The sequence below is a fragment of the Chinchilla lanigera genome, unplaced genomic scaffold, assembly GCF_000276665.1.
Source record: "Chinchilla lanigera isolate Chin_1 unplaced genomic scaffold, ChiLan1.0 scaffold00019, whole genome shotgun sequence".
NCBI classification, from domain to species: Eukaryota; Metazoa; Chordata; class Mammalia; order Rodentia; family Chinchillidae; genus Chinchilla; species Chinchilla lanigera.
Window position 1 is genome coordinate 12943119 of NW_004955420.1, and position 26932 is coordinate 12970050.

The 26932-nt window shown below is 43.6% G+C and overlaps 1 protein-coding gene across 4 annotated transcripts in view; it reads left to right on the forward strand.

Annotated features, from left to right (window-relative positions):
• The first annotated feature begins 664 nt into the window (after nt 1–664).
• Senp5 (SUMO1/sentrin specific peptidase 5) overlaps nt 665–26932 on the forward strand; it is a 31457-nt gene continuing 5189 nt past the window's right edge. For 2 of the 4 annotated variants that reach the window (XM_005383146.2, XM_005383149.2), the window contains exons 1-8: nt 665–848; nt 7480–7628; nt 9569–11100; nt 17993–18098; nt 18207–18345; nt 18574–18621; nt 21067–21144; nt 26246–26383. In XM_005383146.2, coding sequence (XP_005383203.1) covers nt 9600–11100; nt 17993–18098; nt 18207–18345; nt 18574–18621; nt 21067–21144; nt 26246–26383 — 2010 coding nt within the window. In that variant the 5' untranslated portion in view covers nt 665–848; nt 7480–7628; nt 9569–9599. Of the gene's footprint in view, nt 849–6285; nt 6312–7479; nt 7629–9568; nt 11101–17992; nt 18099–18206; nt 18346–18573; nt 18622–21066; nt 21145–26245; nt 26384–26932 lie in introns of those variants that run through there. The other 2 variants (XM_005383150.2, XM_005383147.2) reach the window with 2 other exon arrangements.

Below are 26932 nucleotides of genomic sequence, written 5' to 3' on the forward strand. Positions count from 1 at the left end.
GGAATAAGAAAAGGGCCTGTAATTAATTTCAGCACTCAGGAGGCTGAGGCAGGCATATCACTGAGAGTTCGAGACCTGCCTGAATTACAGTCAGACCCTGTCTCAAAAAACGAAAACAAAAAACAGCTGTAGCTCAGTGTGAACGCCCTCAGTTCAACCCTGGTACCAAAGCAAACAATATCAAAGGTAAGCGACAGTACCACAGGGTTAAGAGCAACGTGGAAACCGGAGATGAAAAAGCTTGCAACAATCCCTTTCTCAGGCTCCCGAGTGCTGGGATTACAGGAGTGCAAATACAAAGTTTCTTAACTCTATTTTTTTTTTCCAGTACCGGGAATCCAACTCACAACCTTGCGCTTGCCAAAAAGCTCATTGCAGAGCAGGAAGGCGATTCTTTGCTTATGGCAAAAAGATACAGTCAGTGGACGGCGGAGCCATATACCAGCTGCGGAGCCCTGCGGCCCCTCGGGGCACAAACTTGAAAAGGGGTCGCAAAGATTCATCCGCAAACGCGCGGCATACACCTTCTGCCACCTGGCGCTCATTCAGCTCGAGAAAGAGCTGCACAGCGGCTGGGCAGGGCCGGGAGGAAGCGGAAGCGGGATGGTGCCGCGCCCCCGCGAGGCGGAAGCGCAGGAGGCGGTGACGCCATAAGTGAGCGCCCGCGGCTCGGCGGCGCGGCGGCGCGGCGGCGCTGGAAGAACTGTGCGGCCGTGTTTTCGGCGAGCAGGCCAGACCGCTCCTAGTTGCCGGCTGTCCCTTCCCCGGTGGCGGCGGCCAGGCCACAGTCCTGGCTCTCGCGGCGCCTAGACTAGCGGCAGAGCGGGTCCCAGGAGCGAGGGACTCAGGTAAGCGAGAGCTCAGGCGGCCCCGTGGCAAATGACTGGCGGACCGGGGTCCCTACCGGCCATTCGCGGCGCGCCAGCTCAGCGGCCCTGGGGCGCTGCCTCCCCCGCGCCCCGAGGCATGGACAGAGCGTCTCTCCGGGCATTGCGTGGCTGGTGAGGCGCTGCAGGCGCTGATCTCTAGGGATCACTGCCCTCCCTTTTTTTCTCCAGCCGGAGCTCTGCAGCGCAGGCTCGAGCAAGCTGGCTCCCGCGGCCGCCGCTCCCGAATCCGGGGACAGCTTTGCGAGGGACAGAGTCGTTGAAGGCCTCGGTGCCTGCCGCCTTGCAAGTCGAGGTTTTTGCGTGATCCGATTGTTCTGCCTCGGTTCTTTCCCCACGCTCATGGGATCCTTTCTAGGGGACGAGAGTGTCACATTTGGACATTACCGTGCAGAGAAGCGGCTTTTTCCTCTTGTCTTTGCTACGTGGTGTCTATGCCCGTTACGACCACTCTGTTGGGGCACAGGGGTGCGGAAATGAGTTTGGGACTTAGAAACACCAGAGTTGAAATCGTAGCCTACCATTTGGTGTGGTAGTAGTATTTTTAATTCACTGCATGTAAAGTGGAGCTTTCTTATATCTGCATAAATTAGCTGGCAGAGTTTTACATGGTTTGGGAATCTAGTTAAACTACGTTTTAAGATACCCAGGATATTTGATGCTAAGTTCCTAATTATGGTTTTTGCCTTTTCTCCGGAATAGCTAAGGTTGGTGTGGAGAAAGGTGCCCCATCAGGATCTTAACTGCAGTCGGTGTTTGGATGGGCAGCCTTAGGAAGAAACCAGACGCTCCAAGTCACCCAGATGTCTCATGCTTATTGATTAAAATACGGTCATTGAGGGATGATTTAAATCACTTTACTCAGATAGAATTTGTCCAGAAAGCCGTTCTTAGGAGAAAAGCTGGGAGGGGTTTCATTTACACCTTGGCCTATTAGAAGGAATCCTCAGCCCTTATTTTTGAGACCTCTCTCTGCTTCTAAAACATTTCACGTTCATTGAGAGTACACAGAGAAGCTGGGCAAGGTGCACACCTTTGATCCCAGCACTTGAGTGACCCAGGCAGAAGGGAGGGTCCTCCCTCTCCTTCCTCCTCCTTATTCTTTCATGTACCTAGTCAGCCAGGTGTCTCATGCTTATTGATAAAACTATCAGTGAAGGATGGTTTAAATCAGTTTTGCTCTTTACTTAAGGTAGCGAGACAAAGAAAAAAAGAAAATGTGCAGAGAGAAAATGCAGGAGCTGGAATTCTTTGACTGGATATTACAGTTCTAATTTGAGGAGGTGCTTTTCTCTGTAGTGGAGAGAGAATATTCACCACTGCGGTGTAATTGACCCCGAGGTAAAGAAGTGTTGGGGGAGGAGAGAGGGTGATGCAGGCAGTGACTTAAATAGAACCTGCTCTTACAGGCTGATGAAGGGTGCGCTCTGCCTCGGTGGGGCGGGATGATGGCTGCAGTGCAGTATGTAGTCAAGTGTAGTCTTCAGTGTCTTTGACACAGAACTGACCATTTGTCCACAAAATTGACCAGATTGTCCATTTGGAATTTGGTGATACATGTGTATATCCCCTTCAGGGTCATCTAATCCAAATTTCCTGAAACCTACCTGGCCTTAGAATCAATTGGGTAATCAGAATATAAAAGTTAGGTGCAGTGACTGCAGCCACTTAAGACGCTGAGCAGGCATGCTTGAGGCCTGGAAGATGTATCAAGACCCGGAGTCAGAAAAGCAGAACCCCAAATGCCTTGACCCTACATCAGTTCTGATGTAGTGGGACCTGGGTATTTGTGTGTGTGTGTGTGTTTTTTTTTTCTAAGTTTCTCTAGGGCTGAGGGTGTAGTGCATTATTACAGAGCTTGCCCAGTATTCTTGAGGCTCCTGGTTCAAAAACAAAACCCCCTCCCAGGTGATCTCATGGCTTGAAAACAATTGTAGATAAGGTTTCACATTTAGTTTAACAGGCCCATGAAGATGTTTATTTTCCTTTTTATTTTTCTACTTCTCTTTGTTTCCTTAAGTGTCTACTTGAATCAAAGCTTCTATTTCAAGTTTTATAGTACTTTGAGCCCAGAAAGGAGGAGTGTCCTTTTAGGTAGTAGTTCTGTATAATTCCGTTTTTGTAGTTTAAGCTCAAAGAGGTGACTTTTTAATGAAAGTAATGTAGCACATGTTACATTGAAACCTCTTACTAAGTGTTGGTAGAATTGTATAAATCAGTGATTTAGTGCTAAACCTTCAAAAACTGGAAAATTCAGGTTTAAGAATATTTGCAATTCTGGTATATTGTGAACCCAGGGCTGTTTAGACAGGCTTTTCCCCCTTCCCTCTATTCTGGTATGTGAGACCACTTACTTTGAAGTAGTAGCCAACATCCTGTGGAGCTCAGTTTGAGACCTGGGCTTTATGCTTCTCTGGTGCCCTATGACCATCTGCTAACTAGAGCTGCACTCTCTCTCCAACAGTATACCCTTTTCCCTCCAATCTTTCTCCATTTGTATTCTGTATAAGTCAAATGACTTTTACAGGCTTTTTTTCCTGTAGATATTTCTGGGGGCTGAAAATTGTCCAGATTGATTTAATCTGTACATTTTCCCAGTGTGTGGTTCTTCGCTCCCCCTCCTCCCCTCAGTGGGGTCAAGGGCATTGCTGCTGAGCTGTATCCCCAGCCCTTTTGACTCTCAGAGGCTGAGTTGCCCCTGCTGTTACAGTGTAACCGCTTCCTAACTTGTTTCCTTTCCTCCTGATATGTTGCTCTGGTCTTCTAGCTGTTCTTCACACTGCAGCTGGAGTGGCCTTTTCAAGAATGCAAATCAGATCCTGTAGTCTTATTGTTCCGTCCTTTCACAGCACCTTTCACCCTTATGCGAAGTAGCAGTTCCTGTTAAGATACACTGAAGCCTGCTCCCCACCCCTGCCCCTTGATGTGCTGGGGCTTGAATTCATGGGCTACTGAACTCCAGCCCCAGCCCTTTTTGTTTTGAGACAGAGTATTGCTAAGTTGTCCAGGCTGGGCTTGAACTTTTTGATCCTCCTGTCTTAGCTTCCCAGAGTACAAGGATTACAGATGTGCATTACCACCACACCCAGCCTATTCCTTTTGACTAAGCTCTCATTCTTTGTCTCGGTTGAAAAATAGTTATGTGTGAGGTGACTTTCTGGACCCCTTTGCAAGTGACTCTCTGAATTTTACCTTTTTTAAAGATATGTATTACATTTGTTAATACTACTTGGCAAATGAGTCTCCTACTAAATTCTTTGAAAGTTTGGTGCCCTCCTAGTAGTAGAAATTCCAGTAGTTATTGAACAGGAAATTTAACAAACGTACAATTTCAGTATCATTGGTGATACATACCACCAGAAGCCATGTTTAATTTGTTTACCATTTTCCCTTTTCAAATTTGAGGCATAAACACAAGGCTTCATGAATGCCTTGCAAGCACTCTACTGGGCAACATCCCAGCACTGTTTCCTTTTATTTTTCTCTGTCTTTCTGCTTGCCTGTTTGTTTGAGACAGGGTCTCGCTATTGAGTCTAGGCTGGCCTGTAACTTGCTCCATAGCCCAAGCTGGGTTTAAAGTCATAGTCCTCCTATCTCAACCTGGTGTGTGCTGGAATAACAGTAAGTCCCTGTTTTACCAACAAGTTCTGTTCTTGGAGAATTCTTTGTAAGTTGGATTTGTTTGTAAGCTGACAGAGTGAGTCTTATACAGTAGATCTGTAAAAGTTTGCAACTCAAGTGTTTGTAGATCAGGGACTGACTGTATAGGCAGTCACCGCTATGCTCAGCTGTCTGGCTCTGTGTGTGTGTGTGTGTGTGTGTGTGTGTGTGTATGTGTGTGTATGTGTGTGTATGTGTGTGTCTTTGTCTGTCTCTGTCTCTCCTTCCTCCCCTCCCTTCCTCCTTCCTTCCCTCCCTCCTTCCTTCCTTCCCTCCCTCAGAGGGGATTGAGCCTGAAGCTTTTTTACTGAGCTACATACATCCTTAGCCCTTTTTTTAAAATCTTAAGATTGTCTTGTTAAGTCACCTAAGTTGTCTAGACTGGGCTGGAATTTATTTTTTTATTTTTTAATTTTATTACTATTTTTTGTCTTTTTGAGACAGGGTCTCACCATGCAGTTCAGGCTGGCCTTGAGTTCACTTTGTACCCAGGCTGGTCTCGAACTCGCAACGATCCTCCTGCCTCAGCCTCCTGAGTGCTGGGATTACAGGCGTGCGCCACCACGCCAGGCTGGGCTGGAATTCATGATCCTCCTTCCTTAGCTTCCCAGAATACTGAGATTAATACATGTGGGCTACCATACCCAGCCTCTAGGTGGCTTTTTTTTTTTTTTTTAAATTGGGGTTTGAATTTAGGTCCTTCAAACTGGGCTACATTTCTAGCTGTTTTTGTTTTTGTTGTTTGTTTGTTTGTTTTTTAAGGTCAAGTTCTACTAAATTCCCCAGGCTGGGCCCAAACTTGTGATTTTCCTGCTTTAGCCTCCACAGTACTGGGATTACAGGAATGTGCTACTATGACCATCTACCAGGTGTTTGACAGATGTGGACTGTGACTTTTCTCATTTATTAATTCATGTTTCCTCTAATTTAGACTATCCTGTGATGCGCTTGTGTCTTAGTTTCTTTTTTGTTGCTGAGATTATGGCGTGAGTGCTGGAGCAGGCACACAGAGCCCTCTCTGTCGGCTCTTGAACCAAGTCATCTCAACCAAGGTTCGACAGATCAGCATGAATACAGCAGCAAAGATCACATTAGTTGTGCAGAAACACCTCATATGCAAACTTTTATCTTTTCGGTTAAAAGCTGTTTGCATCAATGAAAGGTCTGTTATTGTGTTTTCTTTTTAAGACAAAACATGTTAATGAATGAGTTATTTTTTTCTAAACTAAAACTTCAGTATAGTACTCAAGTTTAATTGTAGTGTCGACACTTTGAAATAAGAAAGTGGGTTTTAGGTTGCAGTTTGGGTACTCAGTCTCTCAAAGGTTCACCATCACTGGTCTAGTCCATAATCAGCTGGCTCCAAGGCAGGGCAGCATGGCAAACAGGAAGCAGAGAGGACCAAGGCAGGAGGAAGGAAGAGCTAAGGTCTTCCAGGCCAGACCCTCAATGACCCACTTCTGACCGATCCACCTCCCAACATCACATTTAGCTATAAACTCATCAGTGAACTAATCTGCTGATGGATATCATGCTGCCGTGATCCAGTCACCTCCCTAGAGCTCCACTTGTGAGAGCGTGAGGCTTTGGGGGGGACATCTATTTTGTGTGTGTGTGAGTGTCTTTTTTTTTTTTTTTTTTGTCTTTTTGAGGCAGGGTCTCGCTATGCAGCTCAGGCTGGCCTTGAACTCGGTTTGTAGCCCAGGCTGGTCTCGAATTCACAGTGATCCTCCTGCTGCAGCCTCCCAAGTGCTGGGATTACAGGTGTGTGCCACCCCGCCCAGCTGGGGCATCTAGATATAAACCATAACACCTTGTCGTTTCATGCAAATCCATTGGTTGCCTTGGGCAGTTTGGGTACTGTGGTTCTACACTGTTAACTGGGTATACATTCTTCTTTAGACATTTTTCCCCTAAACATTCAAACATATGTACATACATATAAAATATTTTTTCCTGAAACAAAATGGGCTTGTACATATTACTTAATAAGTTGACTTTTAAAAAATTCAGCAGTATATAAGGATGTATTAAACATAAACATGTAAATCCACACTAGCCTCAAGATTCCATTAAAATAGTAGAGGAAGCCAGGTGTGGTGGTGCACACCTAGAATCCCAGCATTTGGGAGGCTCAGGCAGGAAGATCACCATGAGTTCTACGTCAGCCCACAAAATGATACCCTGTCTTTATTTTTTTTTTTTTTTTGAGACAGGGTCTTGCTATGCAGTTCAGGCTGGCCTTGAGCTGACTTTGTAGCCCAGGCTGGCCTCGAACTCACAACCATCTTCCTGACTCAGCCTCCCAGGTGCTGAGATTACAGGCATGTGCCACCATGCCCCGTTGAGACCCTGTCTTTAAAAAAATAAATGGGGGACATTTCCCCAAAAGCCTGAAAATGGCAAAGAACAAGAGCAAAGCAAATAACAACCAAATTCTGGAAACTGGAAAGCAGGGAAGACAAGTGGTAACTGATTACCACACTTGAGAAGCTGCTTCAGAATTCTAAACACCTGATGGGGTGTCAGCTTTCAGGTGCCCAGTGGGGTGGGCCTTGTTGGGCCATTTTGTGTCTTCTACCTTTGTGGATTTTTCTGGTGAACTAATCGGATTCTGCAGAAGAGACTCTTCAGTCATCTGTTAGGTGGATAAGGCAGACCGTGGCGGTCTGGGAGATGAGTGGGAAAACGGTGTCATTAATCTCAAATTCGCTGTGTAATTCTGTCGTCAAATCTGGCCTGGATCTCCGTCTGCAGGCTTGTTTTACCCTTTCGGACCGCTGAACTTCCTGCTGCCCTGTTGGGTGGGGGAGGAGCAGTGGTTAAGGATGGGGAAGGGTTACACTGTTTCTTAGGCGTCAGGGTGCACTGCAGAGAAATCCCCGAGACCTGACACGTGTCATTGTCTTTTCTGTTTAAATGCCCCCCACAGGTGTGCACGTGGGGACCAGTCTTACGGAAGCTGAGTGAGGAAGGTCACTGGAAACTCACACTCCAGCTCCTCTCTGCCCACAGCTGCACAGCGTACCTGGCCGTCCTTGTGGATTAGCTCCAGAAAGGAAGCTTTGCTTATTTGCCAAGGTAGGAGAAGGGGTCTGGGGGTCTGCCAACTCATGCTTATTCAGACTTCTTTTTAAATGAGGTACTGAGAACCAGAGTCAAGACATTCACACAGAGCTACATTCCCAGCCTTTTCATTTTTTAAAATTTTGAGACAGGAACTTGCTAAGTTGCCCATGCTCAAACTTGTTATCCTCTTGTCTCAGTCTCCTAGAGTCCTGGGATCACAGGTGTGGGCCACTGTGCCTGGTTTATTCAGACTTTCTCAACCAGTCCTCCCTCTTCCCGCTCCACCCATACTCTCACCCTCCTAAGTATTCATTCCCTCCAATTTCAAGCCTATATGAGGTCTTGTAGCTTGCTTCTTGGTGTCCTGGACAGCTGTCTTAGATTTCAGCTCCCCTTCAAAGTACTCCCCGCTCACTGAGAATACACTTACTCCATTATTCTTGGGGTGTATTTTTTTTTTTACTGTAATAAGTTCTTTTTTAAAAAAATTTACACATTCAGGGCTTGGGGTGTAGCTCAGGGTAGAGAGCTGTTGCCTACTATACACAAGGCCCTGAGTTCCCCAGCACCACAAACAAAACAAAGCCAAACCCTTAATTGTAAACATTCACCATATTTTTTGGTCACACTTTGCATTAGATTGTACTAAATTCTGACGGGAAATCATGTTTGGCTTGGTTCTCATGTGTTCCTGCAGGTTGTGTGTGTGCTGTGCTGGTTCTTGTTTCTTGTATTCACCTGAGAGCCAATGACAGGGTGAGAGCGCCCACTGGAGTCCCTCCTGTGTAGTCAGTCACCCAGAGCTGCTGGCCGGCTGACCAAGGAGGGGAGGTTCTGATGCCACGAGTGGATTATCCACCCATGCATGCCTTCACAGAGCTACGGTGCCTGTGCTGCACTTTAAAAGAGAATCTCCTCCATGAAAAAAGTTGTTTTGCTGTGGAGCAGGATGTAAGCGAATGGATATGCAGTCAGTTCCCTCTCCCTTCCCTTTCCTTCACTGTACAAGTGAGAACACAGAGTTCAGCTGACTCCGAGTTATGTAGCTAATTCGAAGCAGAGCCACAGTTACAGCTCTTCTCTTAACTCCCTGCACTATGCCCTCCATCAGAAACTGACTACAGCTTACACAAGGATTGCAAATTGGAAGCCACCCTGGACACCTTAGCAAGACCCTGTGTCAAAATCAAATAAAAAGGCCAATAAAATGTTTAAAACATACAAAAAAAATAAAATAAAAAGGGCTAGAGATGTAGTTCAGAGGTGGAATGCTTACCTGGCGCACAGACAAGCCTGGGTTCAACTTCAAGCACTTCAAAAAGCAGGGAGGGGAAGAAAAGAAATTGATTACATACTGGGAAATTATTCTTAAAACTTTTTTCTCAGGGGATTGAACCCTGGGCCTCAGACTGAGCTATATTATCAGCATCCTCCTTTTTTTTTTTTTTTTTCCTTTGGTTTTGGCTTTTTTCCGGTACCAGGAATCGAACTCATGACCTTGCGCTTGCCAGGCAGGCGCTGTGCCACTGAGCTAAATCCCCACCCCCTCCTTTTGTTTTTTGAGACAGGGTCTGGCTGTGTAGTTCAGGCTGGCATTGAGCTCACTAAGTATGTAGCTCAGGCTGGCTTTGAACTTGTGGCAATCTTCCTGTGTCAGCCTCCTGAGTACTGGGATTACAGGTGTACACTACCACGCTGATCTAGTTTTTATTTTTTAACTTTTTTCTATCTAAGGGAGACACACGCAAATAGGGTCTTGTTACAGTGCCCATTCTTCCCTCTACCCTCATTTTAATTTTGATGAAAACCTTGATCAGGTAAGATTTCATTACGTCTCACAGCCTACATTGAAGTGTATATGTTTGTGCATCAGTTTTCTACTTTAGTTGCTGTGAATGTCATCATAACCTTATGTTTAGATTGATATGTAACTTCTGTTTTCTTCTCTGTAGCTACATCCAGATCTCATTATGCATCAGAAAAATGAAAAAACAGAGGAGAAGTCTATGGAGGAAAGGAATTCACTTTGCCTTTTCTGAGAAATGGAATACAGGGTTTGTAGGCTTTAAGAGATTCTATTTTCACCAACACTTGTGCATTCTAAAAGCTAAGTTAGGAAGGCCAGTCACTTGGAAGAGGCAGCTGGGCTATTTGCAGTGTGGAAAGAAGTCTCTTGAAATTCAGAAAACATGGATCCACGGTGAAGCACTGTGTGCCAAGCCCAAGCCCAGTGTGGCTACTTCGAGTGCTAGCACTGGGTCCTCTAAAGTGGAGAGAGAGAAAACTAAGCACTTCATTTCTTCCTCAAGGGGCCTCCCGAGACTTCATGCAGAGAAGTTGCCGTCCTCAGCAAGGAACTCAGACCATGAATCCTGTGGAGAGAAGAATCTCTTGAAGGCAGTTGCTGGTCTGCCAGCAAATAGTGTTGTAGGTCAGGCCAACGGTCGCAGACCCAGGACAGCACCACATGACTTTCCCATGACGTGCAGTGGGGAGAGCCAGAGTCCAGGGGAGAGTGGCAAGATTGTGGTCACTCTGAGCAAACATAAAAGAAAACGCTTTTGTTATGGCTGCTTCCGAGGGCTGGAGCGCCACAGAAATGGGGGACTCCTGATTCCTAGAAAGGTTCAACTTAACCAGCATCGAAGGATAAAAGTGTCTCCTCTTATGATGTATGAGAAATTATCCATGATAAGATTTCAGTATAGGATTCTCAGATCACAGCACTTCAGAACAAAAAGCAAAGTCTGTAAGCTAAGAAAAGCCCAGCGAAGCTGGGTACAGAAGGTCACTGGAGACCATCAAGAGACCTTTAGGGATAACGTGGAGGGCGGCAGTTGCAGCCCATTCCCTTCTGCAGAACTGAGAGACTCTTCTTGCCGGCATCAGCTGCACGCCCCAGATATGGACAGTGATGTGCTGGCAAAGGGAAAGAACTCTCCCATGCCCGAAGGCTGCACCAAAGGGAGCCTTTACGGGGGCAAGGAGCCTCGTGTAGATGACACATTTCCTGACCAGCAGAATGGCGTTGCCACTGACGCCTGGGACCAGACACCTTGTTCCCCTCAGTGGGAGTGTGCAGGGCTGACTGGTGAGCACCCCTTGTCAGAACATCATCTAAGTAACATGTTCCCCTCGGAAACTCAGAGAGACGCTCTGGCTCTGAGTCGGGAGAATGGGACAGGTGCCGTGGGTGACAGCAAGGTAGAGCTGTCAGCGCCTGGAGCCGAGGAAGCTGGGAGTGGTGCGGATGGGCCTGGGTCTCACCAGAATATGGAGCACGAGAGCTGCCAGATGGAGGAGGAAGGGTCACTCAAGCAGAACATCCTCAGCTCCAAGCTGCTAGACCACCCGTACTGTAAGAGTCCACTCGAAGCGCCTCTGGTGTGCAGTGAACTCAAGCTAGAGAGTCCCTTGCGAGGCGGCAAGAACAGTCAGAAGGCGTCACCTGTAGACGATGAGCAGCTGTCCATCTGCCTTTCTGGTAGGCACTGTCCTTTGCCCCCCGCCGGCTGACCCGCACCTGCTGTCCCTTCTCCTTTCTGCGAGAGTCCTCTTTCTTCTCCTGCTTGTGGCTTTCTGTACACTTTTGGATGTTCTCGATGACTTTTATGTCAGTATACTGTAGAGATGTTGCATTAATTACTTACTTAATCCTTGATTGGATGGACACTGGGATTGATTTTGAGTTGTCTCTTCTGTAAACTGTACAAAGGATTTTTTTTTTCTAGTACTGGGGATTGAACCTAAATTGTTCACACTGAACTACATCCCAGCCCTTTTTGAGACAGAGCCCCACTAAGTCATTAAGTTGCCCAGGGTGGGGTCAAACTTGCAGTCCTGCCTCAGCCTCCCAGAGTGCTAGAATTATAGGCACCCATCACTACCCGCAGCTGGCTTCTATTTTTTACATCATGTTTAAAAGGCCTACTCTTAGCCAGGCCTGCTGGCAGAGGCCTGTAATTCCAGCACTCTGGGAGGCTAAGGCAGGAGGATCACAAGTTGGAGCCTAGCCATGGGCAATATAGTGACTTAGTGAGACTCTATCTCAAAATAAAAAGTAGGATGGGGATGTATCTCAGTGCAGAAGCCCTGGGTTCAGTCCTCAGTACTGAAAAACAAAACAATAAAATAAAACAGCTGCCTTTCACTGGGTCTGGTAGTGTGATGGTGCATATCCATAATCCCAGTACTCAGGCGGCTAAAGCAGGAGAATCAGAAGTTGGAGATCAGCCTGGGCTGCATAGTGAGACCCTGTCTCAAAATAGAAGTCTTTTGTCGAACCCTACACTAAGAAGTGAATTGGGGGGCCTGGGGATTTAGCTCAGTGGCAAAGCTCCTGCCTGGCAAGCGCAAGGTCGTGAATTCGGTTCCCGGTACCGGAGAAAAACCAAAAAACCAAAAAAAAAGTGAATTGGTATAAATATTTTGGGAAGACAGTGTTACAGTATTAGTCCTTGAGCCATTTGCTTGAAATTCATCCTAGTTATAAGAGAGTACAAATGTATTTATATAGGTGTGTCACTTGTGTTATTAGGAGTAAACTAGAAACACCAAGTTTCTATTGAAGCCTAAATTATGGCACATTCAGAACATGGGGTACTATGCAGATGTTTAAGAACTAAGATTGAAGCCGGGTGTGGTGTGCACCCCTATAATCCCAGTGCTCGGAAGGCTGAGGCAGGAAGATCGTTATGAGTCCAAGAACAGCTTGGTCTAAAAAGTGAGCTCAAGGCCAGCCTGAACCTGCATATTGAGACCCTGTCTCAAAAAGATGAAAAGGAAAAGAACTAAGATGGAAAGTTGTGGTGTACTGGTAGAATGAGTACCTAGCATGTGCAAGGCCTGATTCCATCCCCAGCACTGCGAAATAAATAAATGATGTTTATTTTTTTATACTGAAAGATATCCGTATGAAATTTAAATAGCAAGTTGCAAAATGGTATGAATACTTTTTTGCATGTTTGATACTGGGAATGGAACCCAGGGTCTTCACAATAAGCTACACAACCCAGTCCTTTTTATATTTTATTTGAGACAGGGTTTCACCAAGTTGCTAAGTTGCCCAGGTTTGGCTCAAACTTATGATCCTTGTACCTCAACTCCCAGAGTGCTGGAGTTACAAGCATGTACCAGCATGACTAGTGGCATACAATTTTGTTAAAAAATACACATGCAGATATGATGAATGTGTGTGTGTGTGTGTGTATATGTGTACGTGTGTGTATAGGTATACACACACACATACACGTGCACTTGTATAGGATGTATTTGAACAGACATAATATATTGTTATAATTGGCTTCTTTTGAAGAGTTAAGAGTTAGTTCTCATTAAACAGTTGTTTTCCCAACAATTAAGTATGTGTAAGAAGTTCCCCACAAAAGACATAAAAGAGGACGCTGGCAAATCTGTAGTTTCTCTTGTTTATTATTGTCTAAAAATAATCTTTTATTTTTTTTGGTATGGGGAATGAAACTCAGGACCTTGTGCTTGCCAGGCAGGCACTGCGTCACTGAGCTATATCCCCGCCCCTGTCTAAGAGTAAGGATGAATTTCCCTAATAAGAAGTTAACATGCCTGTAATCCCAGCACTCAGGAGGCTGACACAGTCCATGATACTTAAACTTGAAAGAATTGACATTTGCCTACAAATAATCACTAGATGTAACACTTTTAAATATGAATCAGCATGTAGTACAACTATAGCGTGATCTGAGGAAGGAGGAATTCTTAATACGCATTTAGTGATCTGTAGTGTAATTCGTTTTTTTAGCTGAAGTAGAGAAATCATGGCATCATAGCAAGTTTAGTGCTTAAAAAGCCTGTTAGTAAAATTCAACTTCCAAGTTTACATCTCCTAAAAAACCTAGGAATAGAGAAAATTTCCTTCACGTACTATAAAATACTTGTTAGAAACCATGTTTCATGTTCATGAGGAAGAAGCGTGGCACATGAAACCTGTTCTGGCCAGGCGTGGTGGCGTATACCTGTAATCCCAGCACTTGGGAGGCTAAGGCAGGAGGATCATTGCAAGTTTGAGGCCAGCCTGAACTGCGTAGTGAGAACCTGCCTCAAAAAGACAAAAAAAACCAGGGCAGAAGGAGGACCGATGCCAGGGAAATGGTAGAACACTGCCTGTTTGCTAGTGAGTGGAGGTACGAGACAAGGAGACCCATAGCAAAAGACAGCGCAGCTGGGGAAACTCTTCTGTCTGGGCGAAGAGGGAGTTAGCGAGTTGAAATGCTAGGAATACTCCACTCGCCCCCCTCCATGGAACTGCTGACAGTTGTTGAGGGCAGAGCTGTAGCTACTACCTATCCCAACCCTTACCCCTCCTCAAGTTACCCGATAGAGACGAGCTCATAGTCTGAAGGAAGCTGACACACTGAAAGAGACAAACTCGGCAAATAAGGGAACTAAACCTCGGTAGCCAGCGCTAGTAAAGCAGTCAGAATAGGAACACAGGGGCTGGGGATTTAGCTCAGCGGCACAGCACCTGCCTGGCAAATGCAAGGTCGTGAGTTCAATTCCTGGTACCGGAAAAAAAAAAAAAAAAAAGAGGGAACAGTGTAGGAGTTGGCACATTGCCACTCCCTTAGTGGGCTTGTACAGAGGTAGCCAGACTTGTGCCATAGAGCGCTCCGGATGCTGGCCCTCTGTGTTACGACTGTGTGTGTTAGTGCTTTTCAGCTGATTTTACATATGTATTGAGTAAGTTGTACTGAGGGAAAACATACTGCAGTTAGATAATTTTATTCAGTATCATAAACGGATTAAATATGTGTATAAAGAAAAGTTGCTGCCTGAAAAACCATGTAGAATGCTTTGTGAGTTGCTTATGAGTTGAAGGAAAAATAGTCACTGTTGAGTTATGGTTGTGCAAGACAACTGTAAAAGATTTGAGAGTAGTATATGAAAGTCTAGAGCTGGGCGTGGTGGTGCACGCCTGCAATCCCAGCACGTGGGAAGCTGAGGCAAGAGGATTGTTGCGAGTTGGAAACCAGCCTGGGCTACAAAGTGAGCTCAAGGCCAGCCTGAACTGCATAGTGAGACTGTATCTCGCTCAAAAGGACACACACAAAAAAAGTCTAGGCTTCTGTACTGGGTTACTTTGCAAGTGTTGTTAAGTTCTTCATTCATTTTAAAGAAGATCTAAAGTTCTAACCTGTGTCTCAAGACATGCCAGGAGTCTTAGAAGGGAACCTCAAGAAAGCAACGAGGGCTATTTCCCAGAACTACAGAGAAAAGTGTGAGTCTTCAGACTAGAAAGGCTTAGTGCTGGGTTGGAGCTGAGCTTAGCAATTGCTTTCCATGCCGTAGGCCTGCCCTGCTTTCTCAGTCCCCATGGCAAAGGGGAAAAACAGAACAACAGATTGGAAAGGCTGAGTAAATCAGGATTAAAACATACACCGTACATATACCCAAACTCTCACTGAATTGTGTGCAGTAAAATCCCAGCATACTAAGGATTAAGAGAAATGGCTGGAAAAGTTAGTTGCCTGTTTTAGAAGGAAAAGGAGTAGATTCTGGTGCCACAGTGCTTTCTAGGTGGCTTAAAAATTTGAACAGAAACAAATACAAAGAACTGTGCGTGGGGGTGGTGCTGGGGATGAAACCCAGGGTCTCTTGCATGCAGGCAGATGTTCTACCACTGAGCTATGCCCCCAGCCACGCAGAACCTTTTCGTTGGTGTTGGGGTTTGTACCCAGGGCCGCGTGCATGCTAAGCGCTTGTTCTGCCACTGAGCAGACACAAAAACTTACATGTGAGTGTTCCAAAAAGTGGAAACCTAAAAGCCCAAGTGACAAATGGATAAATTTGGTCTATCTAGATAATGGAATATTCTGTCATGAAAAAGAGCGGTATACTGAAAAATGCTTCAGTGTGGATGAATCTTGAAAACATGCTTAGTGAAAGAAGCTAGACACAAAATGTCACATAACCTATAATTTCATGTATTTCAAATGTGCAGAAGACATAAATACAGTTGATTAATATTTCTAGGAGCTGGGGAGAGAGGAGAATGGTGACTGCTAATAGGTTCAGGACTTTTTGGGAAAGTGCAAATATTCTGGAATTAGGTTTTAGTGTGACTGAATCATACTCTGTAAGGGTGGTGGTGTGTGAATCATATTTTTATTTATTTGTTTATTTTTGGTACCAGGAATTGAACTCAGGACCTTGCTCTTGCCAGGCAGGCGCTTGTGCCACTGAGCTCTATCCCCAGCCTTTGTTAATCGTATTTTAGTAAAGCTATGAAAAGCAACTTATAGGAGGACATTTTAAAAATAATTTAGGAAAAAAAAAATCCTTAGAGCCAAACATAGTAGTACACACCTGTAATCCTAGCACTTAGGAAGGCTGAGGTGGGAAGATCACAAGTTCAAGCCCAGGCCAGGCAACTGATTGACTAAAGGACTGGACTATAGCTCAATGTAAAGGCCCTGGGTATTAGGTTAATAATATCCCTTAGTTATTGTGGGCTGATCAGGTCCACAGTCTCCCGAATGACTGTACAGTGAAGGCTAAATAAAAAGAATGAGTTCATTCTCATTTTGAACTCACCCCTGAAATGAGTTCAGGGCTCCAGGAGGATCAAAGCGTTCCCGCAGAATTTGAGATTCTCTCAGGGCTAACACCAAGACGTCTGGGTGGCCCGTATTTATTTGGTTATCGAAAGAAGGGAGGGGAGTACTCAAGAAGGGCAGAATTACTCAAGGACTTCTCCAAGTAAGGTATTAAATTAATCCTTAATAAGGATTGTGATCTTGTCTTATCCTTTGAAGCTTTCTGGCTTCATCCTCCATTTACAGGTTTTAGTAGGGATTAGTGACTCACAGAGGTTCACTTACTATGAGTCCATCGCCCACCTCCAGACAAGTGGCCTGAGCTTTGGACAGATTCACAAACGTAAGAAGCCAATTGGTTAATTTTAAGTCCTGCTCAGGACTACTTCATAGTGGTCTCCATCACTGGGTCTTGGTCCCCAGTGCTACTAGTATACTTACAGCTGAGCCAGGTATGGAGTGGAGCTTAGTGGCAGAGTGCTTTCCTGGCATGCTTGAGACCCAGTACTTGATCTCTGTACCTCAGACACACCAACCTAGAGCTAGCAGTGTAGCACAGTGTAGAACACTTGTCCAGTGGGCATCCCCAGCACCACAAAAGACAAAAATAATTGAACAGACAAAAATTGTGTTCTCTTCTGAGACTGTAGCCCTGATTATGGGACCTGTGTTCATAGAATTAAATTTTCCAGGTATATTTCCTTGCTCCCCCCATTCAACAGTCTTGTTAAGTCCCCAGGGCTGGGCTCAAATATGTGAACCTCTCTCACCTTGGTCTCCCAAGTAGCTGGGATCACAGATGTGTACCACCATACCTGCCTTTTTTTTTTTTTAAACTAAGAGCCTTCTACGCTACTTTCCATAATGTTGTACTAATTTACATTTGTCGTTTTCATAAAAACTGTTCTCATACGCGTGAGGTATTTCACTTTCGGATTTAACTTGCATTTTCCTTACCAGTGATGTTGAGCATCTTTTCATAGGCCTGTCCCCACTGCTCCCGGTGGCTGAGGCAGAAGGATTGCTTGATTCTGCGTTTGAAACCATCCTGGGCAACAGAGTGAGACCCTGTCAAAAACCAGAAGACTCCATAAGCATTAAAATCTTGGGGCTGGAGGTATAACATGGTAGAGTGTGCTTAGTGTGTTAAAGCCCTAGGTTCAATACCTAGGACCAAAAATAAAAATCAATGAATAAATAAAGAAGAATTTTAAATCTTGTACAAGTATAGCAAACCATAAATGAAAATATACAGGCTTAAGTATACAAGCTTAAATGTGGCTTCTCTGGCAAATGTGTCCTGGGGAAATCCCAACTTAGAGTAAATGGCCATTTGCCCGGAGTGAATGGCCCTTAGGGATGTGACAGTCATTAGTTTTTGCCAGCTCTCTAATAATGCCTCCGTAGTTTAAAAGTTCAGCGTCAGATAGTGCCTCATAGCATTTCTGCTTGTTAGAATGATGAGGGCCCAATCCATTTTATGTTTTGTTTTCTTTTTCCTTTTTGCAGTATTGAAAATCAAACCCAGGGCCTCTCAGGTGCTTTACCACTGAGCTACATCACCCGCCCTTTTTTGTTTTGAGACAGGGTCTCACCGAGGTGCCCAGGGTGGCCTTGAACTTGTGATCTTCCTACCTCAGCCTTCTGAATAGCTGGGATAAACTTTAAACAATTTATTTATGTAGGAATATACTGTGTTGAAAAAAGGGATAAGAAGGGGTTAAGTATTGCATATATATTAAGTATTGGGAGAATGACTGCTGAAAAGTTTGTTTTTCCATCTTAATTTTTCTTTCTTTATTAAAGGATTCCTAGATGAGGTTATGAAAAAGTATGGCAGTTTGGTTCCACTCAGTGAAAAAGATGTCCTTGCAAGATTAAAAGATGTCTTTAATGAAGACTTTTCTAATAGGTATGTCCGTGGTGCTAAAATTAAACATGTGAAAATAATTTAGGAAGAAAAGCTACTACATCGAGGAGAACTCATGTTTGTTCCATTTTCTTTCAAAATCTGTTTCAGAAAACCATTTATTAATAGGGAAATAACAAACTATCGGGCTAGACATCAAAAGTGCAACTTCCGCATCTTCTACAATAAGCATATGCTGGATATGGATGATCTGGCCACTCTGGATGGTCAGAACTGGCTGAATGACCAGGTCAGTGTGTCGCAGGTTCTCAGTGTATCAGAGGTGCGGAAGACATTGGTCTGTATCATCGAAATTTGACCTTACATTTCTCTTTGGGAATTTAAGATTCTTCTGTACGGAAGGGAGTGATTCTAGGATCCAGAAAGTTTGATTACTGTTAGTAGTATCAATGATGTTTGTTCTGCTTCAGAAATTCTGAATTGTATAGGGTTAGTAAGCTGATTTTACTTTTTGTAGGTCATTAATATGTACGGCGAGCTGATAATGGATGCAGTCCCAGATAAAGTAAGTGAAAACTTCCTCTTTAGGAGAGGCCTGTGTATTACAAGGCATAGGTTTTTTTAAAGATGAAATTATTTAATAGTTCTTAGATTTTAAAGGAAAGGATTAAATTGTGTCTTGCTCATGTACTTTTGCATAAGAAATTCACAGTGCCTGTCTCTTCTTTCTAATTTGTGTTCATTGTTATTTTAAAGGGGCTATATTGGGGGAAAGGTACACCAAAGGGACTATTTAAAGTCTTAACTCTCTGTTAAAATGTAAAATAGGGCCTGTGTGGTGACAGATGCCTCTAATCCCAGCACTCTAGGAAGCTGAGGCAGAGTTCAGCCCTACCCACCAATCTGGGGACTAAGAGATCCCATCTCAAATGTTTTTTTTTTGGCACCAGGAATAGAACTCAGGACCTTGCGCTTGCCAGGCAGACACTTGTACTGCTGAGCTAAATCCCTGGCCCTCGTCTCAAAATTTTTAAAAAGGGGTGCAATCTAGCTCAGCGCAAAGGCCTTGGATTCAGTACCCACCCCTCCCCCCAAGAGTAAAATAGTCTTTTTCTTCACTGTTTCAAAGTAAAAACCTTCGATTCTTAGTTGAAATGCAAACACAATGCCCGTTAAATTTAAATTCTTTTAAGAGCTTAGTTACATACTAAAACTATATTTAAATTCAATATTTCTTTCCAAGTACTCCAATGGGCAGAAGAACATTTCGAATACTTTATAGACCTCTAGGAGACTGAGGCAGGATCATAAGTTCAAGCCCAGCCGGGAAATTTAGCAACTTAATGAGGCCCTTCTCAAAAAATAGAAAAAGGTTTGGAAATACAGCTTAGTGCGGAGGCCTTTGGTTTAATCCCCAGTACCATGAATAAATATATATCCAGTACTTAAATAGAGTTTGTAATTATTTATAAATACAGAAAATATTTGGTAATTTTACATTTAAAATTACAAATCTCATGCATTTTAAGTGGGAGTCATGAGGCTAAACTGAGATTCTTTGTCAAATGCTCTTAATCAGAAAGATCAAACATGTACAGATTTCAGCATAAAAGTACTGACTTCAAAGATTGGACTTACGTTCATTGTCTCTATTTTTAATTCTAAATCAAATTTTAGTGTTCACTAGAGAACTTACTGCTTGCGTGCTGGTGGAGAGAAATCTGCACACATTTTGGGGTCACGGGAATGTTTTGTATTGTGAATATAGTAGAGAAACAGTTCATTTATTTGTTTATTTGCAGTGCTGAGAATCCAGTCCCAGGCCTCATGCATGGTAGGCACACACTCTACCACTAAGCTACAGGCCAGCCCCTAAAAGGACACTTCACTGCCACAGTGGGTCCCAGTGTGGTCCCCAGACAGCAGTACCAGCATCACCTGGGAGCTTGTTAGAATTGCACCTTCTCAGTCCCCAGCCCAGGGGCCCAGCATTCTGGGTTTTCGTAGGCCCTCCATGTGATTCTGCGTGCGTGCCCAGCTTCAGAATCACTGCTGTAGAGACAGCTACACAAGCTTTTCTAATCTATGTTTGACTGCTTCGTTCCCAAAAGAATGTGCCTCAGAATCATCTGGAAGATTTAGAAAACCAGACTGCTGGCTTCCACCGTCGGAGTTTCTATTTTAGCAAGTTTGGGGTGGCGCTTGGAAATTCAGATTTCTTTTTTTCTTCCCCCCCGGGAATTGAACTCACTACCTTGAGCTTGCCAGGCAGGTGCGTGCCGCTGAGCTAAATCTCCAGCCCCGCAAATTTGGATTTCTAACATGTTCCCAAGTTAGCTGATTTTTCTGGTCTGGCTACCACACTCTGAGAATCTCAGCGCTTAAGGAAGAGTTTGCTATCTCAGGTTAGTCAAAGTTAGAGTGAACACTTTAGGATCTCAGTGTGTGCACTGTTTCATATGAGCTGATGCCACCTGTAAGCCAGGAGGAACCTGAAGTTGAGGATCCAGGCCCTGACATTCCCTCTGGGCAGGGTAATTCTCTTGGTACCAGAAAGGACTGTGCGAAGGCCTTTTCAGAATTGTATTACAGCAATCTCCAAATCTACCTCCTTCAGATGGGGTTAGTTTTGTAACCCATGCCCCTTGAGTTCAAGGTAATCGTTGCCTCATTTTTTCATAGCCTTTTTCAACTTTATCACCTGATTTGGAGAGATTTGTCAGGTTGCTTCTCTACTTGATTGGATTCAGGTAATCTGCTTACTGCCCCACTCCAGTTCTGACTGTAGACCACAGCTATAAGTCATTCTAAAGAAAATGCGGAACAGAATCTTCTATAAATCATGTAATGTATTGTCTATATTTTGATCATTATTTTTAAGAAGAAACTTTTCCTCCCCTTTTTTGTCTATTTTACGTTCACTCATTTAAACATTTTCCATTTTCTTTTGAGGTTATATCTGGGCACAGCCTAATCTAATCTGATGGCTTGTATTTGGTGTTTGTTCTAGGTTCACTTCTTCAACAGCTTTTTTCATAGGCAGCTGGTAACCAAAGGATATAATGGAGTTAAGAGATGGACTAAAAAGGTATTGTTTCTTTTATTTTAAATTTGAGGTGGAGAATTAGGCGACTTTTGGTGGAGGGATAAGAACTTTAATGCAATATGTTAATTAGAAACAAACTTTAACGTGACTTTTAAAAAAAAATCTCACTGTCTGAAAGGCAAGACACTAGTGAGGCTTTTGCATCTCCCAGTGGATTGGTGCATGCAGAACTGAAAGAGCATTGTTCTTTTTGCAGCGTGGGTATTAGCTTGTTTGCGACTTGGACAGGACACTCAGTTGGAACCTTAGATTGCTCAGTTGCAAAATGAAATAAGTCAGGGTAATCTAAATTGCTTTCATTGACTCAGCCAGAAGCATTAATTTTTTCAGAAGCATTAGTTTAAAAGGCGTTTAATAATGTTCTATTTTTGATATTTGGACAAAATTTATCCAGAAGTTTAAATTCCAGTCAGTTCTTCAGATACTATAACTTTTCACTCATTGGTAATGAGGGTTGAAGCCTGGTCCTTTATAGTGAGATTTTTTATTGATTTTCTTGAGATAGGGTCTTGCTGAGTTGCCAGATTGTCCAGGCTGGGCTGGAACTTTCAGTCCTTCTGCTGTGGAATGCTGGTGTTCACCACTCCTGTAACATTTTGCTTTTTGTGCTGGTTGGGGGACTGGGGATGTGACGGAGTTACGTGGTCAAGCCCTTGGCCTCATATATGCAAGATTTTGGGTTTAACCCCAACACGGGGGTGGGGGTGGGGGTGTGGGGGGGTGTGGTTTTACTAGATGGACTGGAGACACTGAGTCTTGTCTTACATAGTTACGGACAGAAATAATGTTGTGTAAAGTACATGCTAAGAAGAGTACAAATTTTGGGAAATAGATACAATGAATTCGGGAATCAGACTTGAGTTCAGATTCTAATTTGGCCCTTTAACTAGTTGTAGATCTTGAGCAGGTTACCTAATCCTTCTAAACTTCACCTTCAGTTTATAATATTCTTGCCAATTGTGAGTTTCCGTTCTTTGATTTGGTAATTTACTCGCTGACAGTTCCAAGGAAATTTCAAAAAGTTCTGTATGTTAAAGTTCGTCTAATTGGTAATTACAGTAACAAAAAAATGAAAATGCTGGATATGTTAATAAATCATTTTTATGGGATATGTTAATGGTAAACCTTGTGGTTTTAGTTACTATTTCTTGAAGTAAGTATATTCCAAACAGATGTAATGCTAACAGAAGAGGCTAAGGTACATTATTAAGGATTTGGCCTAGCCCCCAGTCTCCTAAAAGGAGTTATAGCAAAGGCTTAAATAAAGGAGACAAGTAATAACCTTTTGGGGTCCTGGAAGGTCAAAACTCCCTTGGAGCTAAGACAGAGACTTCACTGGAGCACCCATATTTACTGGGTTTCCAATCAAAGGAAAGGGAGAGCTGAGGTAAGGGCAGGAAACCAAGCGGGGCCTTGGGAAATTTAGATCAAAGACGTCTCCAAGGAGTACACTTTTTTTTTTTTTTTTTTTGCTATTATAAATCACCCTTTATTGTTGTACATAATAAATAGATACAGAAAAATGGTGAAAATGTATGACTTCACTAATTAAAGCTGAGGAAGCTAACCTAGTCAGGTTTAGATGTTCAGTGAGAAATGACAAGAGTAACTGAATATAAAGAAAAACAAAAAGAACTCTACTTTTCTATGTTAACACAGATGAAGAGAACCTTTCTTATTAGAAGGGTTGATAGTACCAGTTCTTAGCAATAAACGTAAGACATCCAAGCAGTAAATTTTGCCAGTTAAAACTGTCCTGTGTGTAAGGTTGACATTTACAGCAGGGGCCAAATGGCTGCGTCTGGAGTCTTTATCTTAAGAATTGGAGTGAGAGCCAGGTATCCTCAGTTGCAGCTTCATCTTGCCTTCAGAGGTGTAAGTGTCACAGACCACACAGGCTTCTCCTGTGACTGCTGGCATGGCGAGTTGCACTTACTGCATGCCAGTTGCCACTCTGAGCAAGTCACCTAGGCTTGGGACAGACTCATGTAAATATAGAAAGCAAATTGATTAATTCTAAATCATGCTCAGAGCCACTTTGTAGTCTCCATCATTATGTCACTAATTTCATAATCTTGTGTAGAGGGAAGGCAGTAGTGTTTCTGGAATTGATAAATTGAAAAATGTAGGTTAAGTCATTGTCCTGTTACACTTCTTCTCTCAGTCACATGCTCCGGCCACATGGGCTTCCTGGGGACACTCGTGGTCCCAAGGCCTTTGTGCTTTCTCTTCCATCCACTGGGAACGGGGTATGCATGTGACTCACACCCTCATTTCATTGCCTCTACTCAGAAGTGCTCTCCTCAGAGGCCAACCTTGGTTGTTCTGCCTACGGTAGTAGCTGCCAGGGCTGGCGTCCATTTCAGTGGCAGAGCGTGTGCCTGTCATACACAAGGCCTTGGGCTCGGTCCCCAGCACCACAAAACATGAATACAGTGGTGCTGTCCAGTGCCCTCCCCTTCTCTTTCTCTGTTTTCTTCCCCAGTGCTACACTGTATTTATTGTCTCCTTTTTGGAGTGAACTTTGCATAGGACTTTTATTTCAGGTAATACCAGGGCAATGTCTGTTGAATTATTTTAAAGTTATAAGGGCAACTGTTGGTAAGAACTAAAAATAAGCTGTATGAAGAAAAAACAGAAATAGACAACTGTATATGATTTCCATATTGCTGCTGTTTTCCTGAGTGTTTAGCATTGTGGAACTCAAGGAATGTGACATGAAGTATTGAATTACCAGATCAAAGTATTGACTTCTTTTTATATGCCAAGCACTTTTCTGGCCATTGAAGATAGAGGAATAGGAAAAAAGATAAAGCCCTTGATCTCCTGGGACTTAGAAGTAAGCCAGTAATAATCTGGGAGTGTTACCTGCTGTTTGCTGTGGAGCTGTTACAGCAGAATGTAGGCCTGAGGCTTTAGCTCATTGTGAGAGCATTTGCCTTGCACATTCTAGGGCCTGGGTTTGATCCCCAGCTCTGCAAAAAGGAAGAGAGGAAAACAAGAGTATGAGAGGGCAAAGAAATGAGGGATAGGGAGCTGGGGTATCAGGTTAATAATATCTCTTAGTTATTGTGGGCTAATCAGGTCCACAATCTTCTGAATGAGTGTAAGGCAAAGGCCTAATAAAAGAGGCAAATGGAATGATTTCAGGGCTGCAAGAGGATCAAAGCCCTGTCACAGAACTCAAGATTCTCTCCGGACTAAGACCAAGACCTTCTCTGGGTGGCCTGTATTTATTTAGTTATTGAAAGAAAGTGGGGGGAGTACTCAAGAAGGGCAGAACCACTCAAGGACTTCTCCAAGTAAGGTATTAAGTTAATCGACTGAGGAGTGAGATGCCTGAGGCTGTAGTCTTTATCTAGTTGAGATCGGATCCAGGTGTCCTTGGCTGTGATCTTGTCTTATCACTTTGAGGCTTTCTGGAGGCTTTCTGGCTTCATCTGCCATTACAGGCCTTAGTAAGGATCAGTGACTCACAGAGATTCACTTACAGCTATGAGTCCACCACCCATCTTCATACAAGGAGCCTAGGCCTTGGACAGACCCTCAAGTAAACATGAAAGCCAGTTGGTTAATTTAAGTCCTGTTCAGGACTGCTGCATCACTGGGGGGGGGGGACGGAAGAGGACTAGCTCTTACAGAGAGAAGAGTAAGGAAAAGCCTTTTTGAAGAGCTCACAGCTCACTGAAAACTCAGTGCTGACAAGGACCAACCACCTGAAGGTCCCAAGAGAATTCCAGCTAGAGGAGGAGCAAATTTAAAGGCCCCGCAGCAGAAATGAGTTTGACTGGAGTGGTACGGGAAAGAGATTAGTGAAGGAGTAGAACCGATTCAGAGCCTGGGGCCGTAGCTCAGGGTAAAGCCTGAGGCCCTGAGGTTGATCCCCAGCATAGAAAGGGAGAGAAAAGAAGAGGGAGGGGGCCAGCTCAGTTTCTCAACAGTGATCTCTGTCCCCATTGGCCTGCTATCAGTTCTTTTTCTTTTTCTTTTCTTTTCTTTTCTTTCTTTTTCTTCTCTTCTCTTCTCTTTTCTCTTTTCTTTTTTCTTTTCTTTTCTCTTCTTTGTTTTCTCTCTTCTCTCCTCTCCCCTGCCCTCCCCTCCCTGCCCTCCCCTCTCGCCTCCCCTCTCCTCTGTCCTCTCCTGGCAAAATAGAATCTGGTATAGTTTAACATAGTCTTGCAATTGTTTTAACCCTAGGAATCTCTAAAGGATTTTCAAAAACTACCTGTGAAAAGAAAGTCATTCACTCTTACAAATGTTTATGCAGCACTTAGTTCTTTATCATCCAGTCTACAACTGGAATTTTTATTGGAACAGAAAATCTATGTAGGTTATAGAGGATATGTTTGAATTGTAAAGCATGCATTGGGATGTAAAGAGTTCTAAAGTATTTGTTAATTTTGACATATGAGAGACACAATGCCCACTTCCTGTGGATGTCGGCTTTTGGGGTTTTTTGTTTTGCATTTTGAAATGATGATAATAGCTAAGATGTATTTGCTGCTTCTAATGTGCTAATAAGCATAGTTCTGTGCATTTTTTTGTGCATTCTTTTGTTACTTTCAAAAACTTTATAAGGTGGGTGCCATTGTTTTCTGCATTTTATAGTTAAGGAAATCAAGGCACAAAGTCATCTGACCAATAAGTACAAGAGCCATAGTTTGAACTTAAGCAGACTTGACTCGGAGCTTGTGAACTTAACATCTATCCCTGATCTATAGAAAGATGGAAGTGGTAGACCTTTTGCTGTTTCTACTGTTGTGGTTTCTTTCTAGAGGAGAGTGGGGTCTAGGTGAGAATGTGCCTAAGAAAATTAGTAAGCATAAAAATAAGGGACTGAGTCATGCTGGACAGTTAATAAACACAGATTAGTAGGTTAAGTAAAAAATAGTACTTCCTGTATCTTCGTTTTTCTTTTTGTTGTATGTTACAGCCTAATAATTACAAGTGTGGGCGCAAGTGATGGCTCAGTGCTTCCCAGTTTTGTGAGTTTGGGTAGGTCAAGGTTCATTCCATGACCTTTTGCTGCCATTTGCTGCTTGTTCCGTGGTGATAACTGCATTTCTTTCTCTTTTCTTCATAGGTGGATTTGTTTAAAAAGAGTCTTCTGCTGATTCCTATCCACCTGGAAGTCCACTGGTCTCTCATTACAGTGACACTTTCTAATCGAATTATTTCATTTTATGATTCACAAGGCATTCATTTTAAGTTTTGTGTAGAGGTAAGTTAAAATCCTGCCAGTTTCCTCATTTATCTTGTGATTGGCCACATCCCATCTTAGCTATGGTAGAACAGCAGTCAGAGCTATTGACAAACAGTTTCTGTCCTGAGAGCTTTCTTAGCTAGGGGCGGAGAAAAGGACTACAGAGAACTTTCCAGATGGGGAGAGGTGGCTTCCATGATCCAGATCCCCTCAGAAGTACGTAGGTGCCGTATGGAAGTTTTGTCAGCATTTTTTTGAGTGTTTCCTTTAAAACTGCTTCTTGAATATGGATAGGGACTGTTTTCCTTGGTTTCTTTTAGAGTTAAGTTTGGCTTGTATCTTCAACATAAGTAGACTAAATCACAACTGAAGAAAACCAACTGGCACAATATTAGAGTTTGGCTAAGATTCATATTCAACAGGATGGTGAAATTAAAAAACCAGAAAATCTTCTCTGGTTTTTCCTGCACAGTCAAGAACCAGCCAGAGGGCTGGGGATTTAGCTCAGCAGCACAGCGCCTGCCTGGCAAGCGCAAGGTCGTGAGTTCGATTCCTGGTACCGGAAAA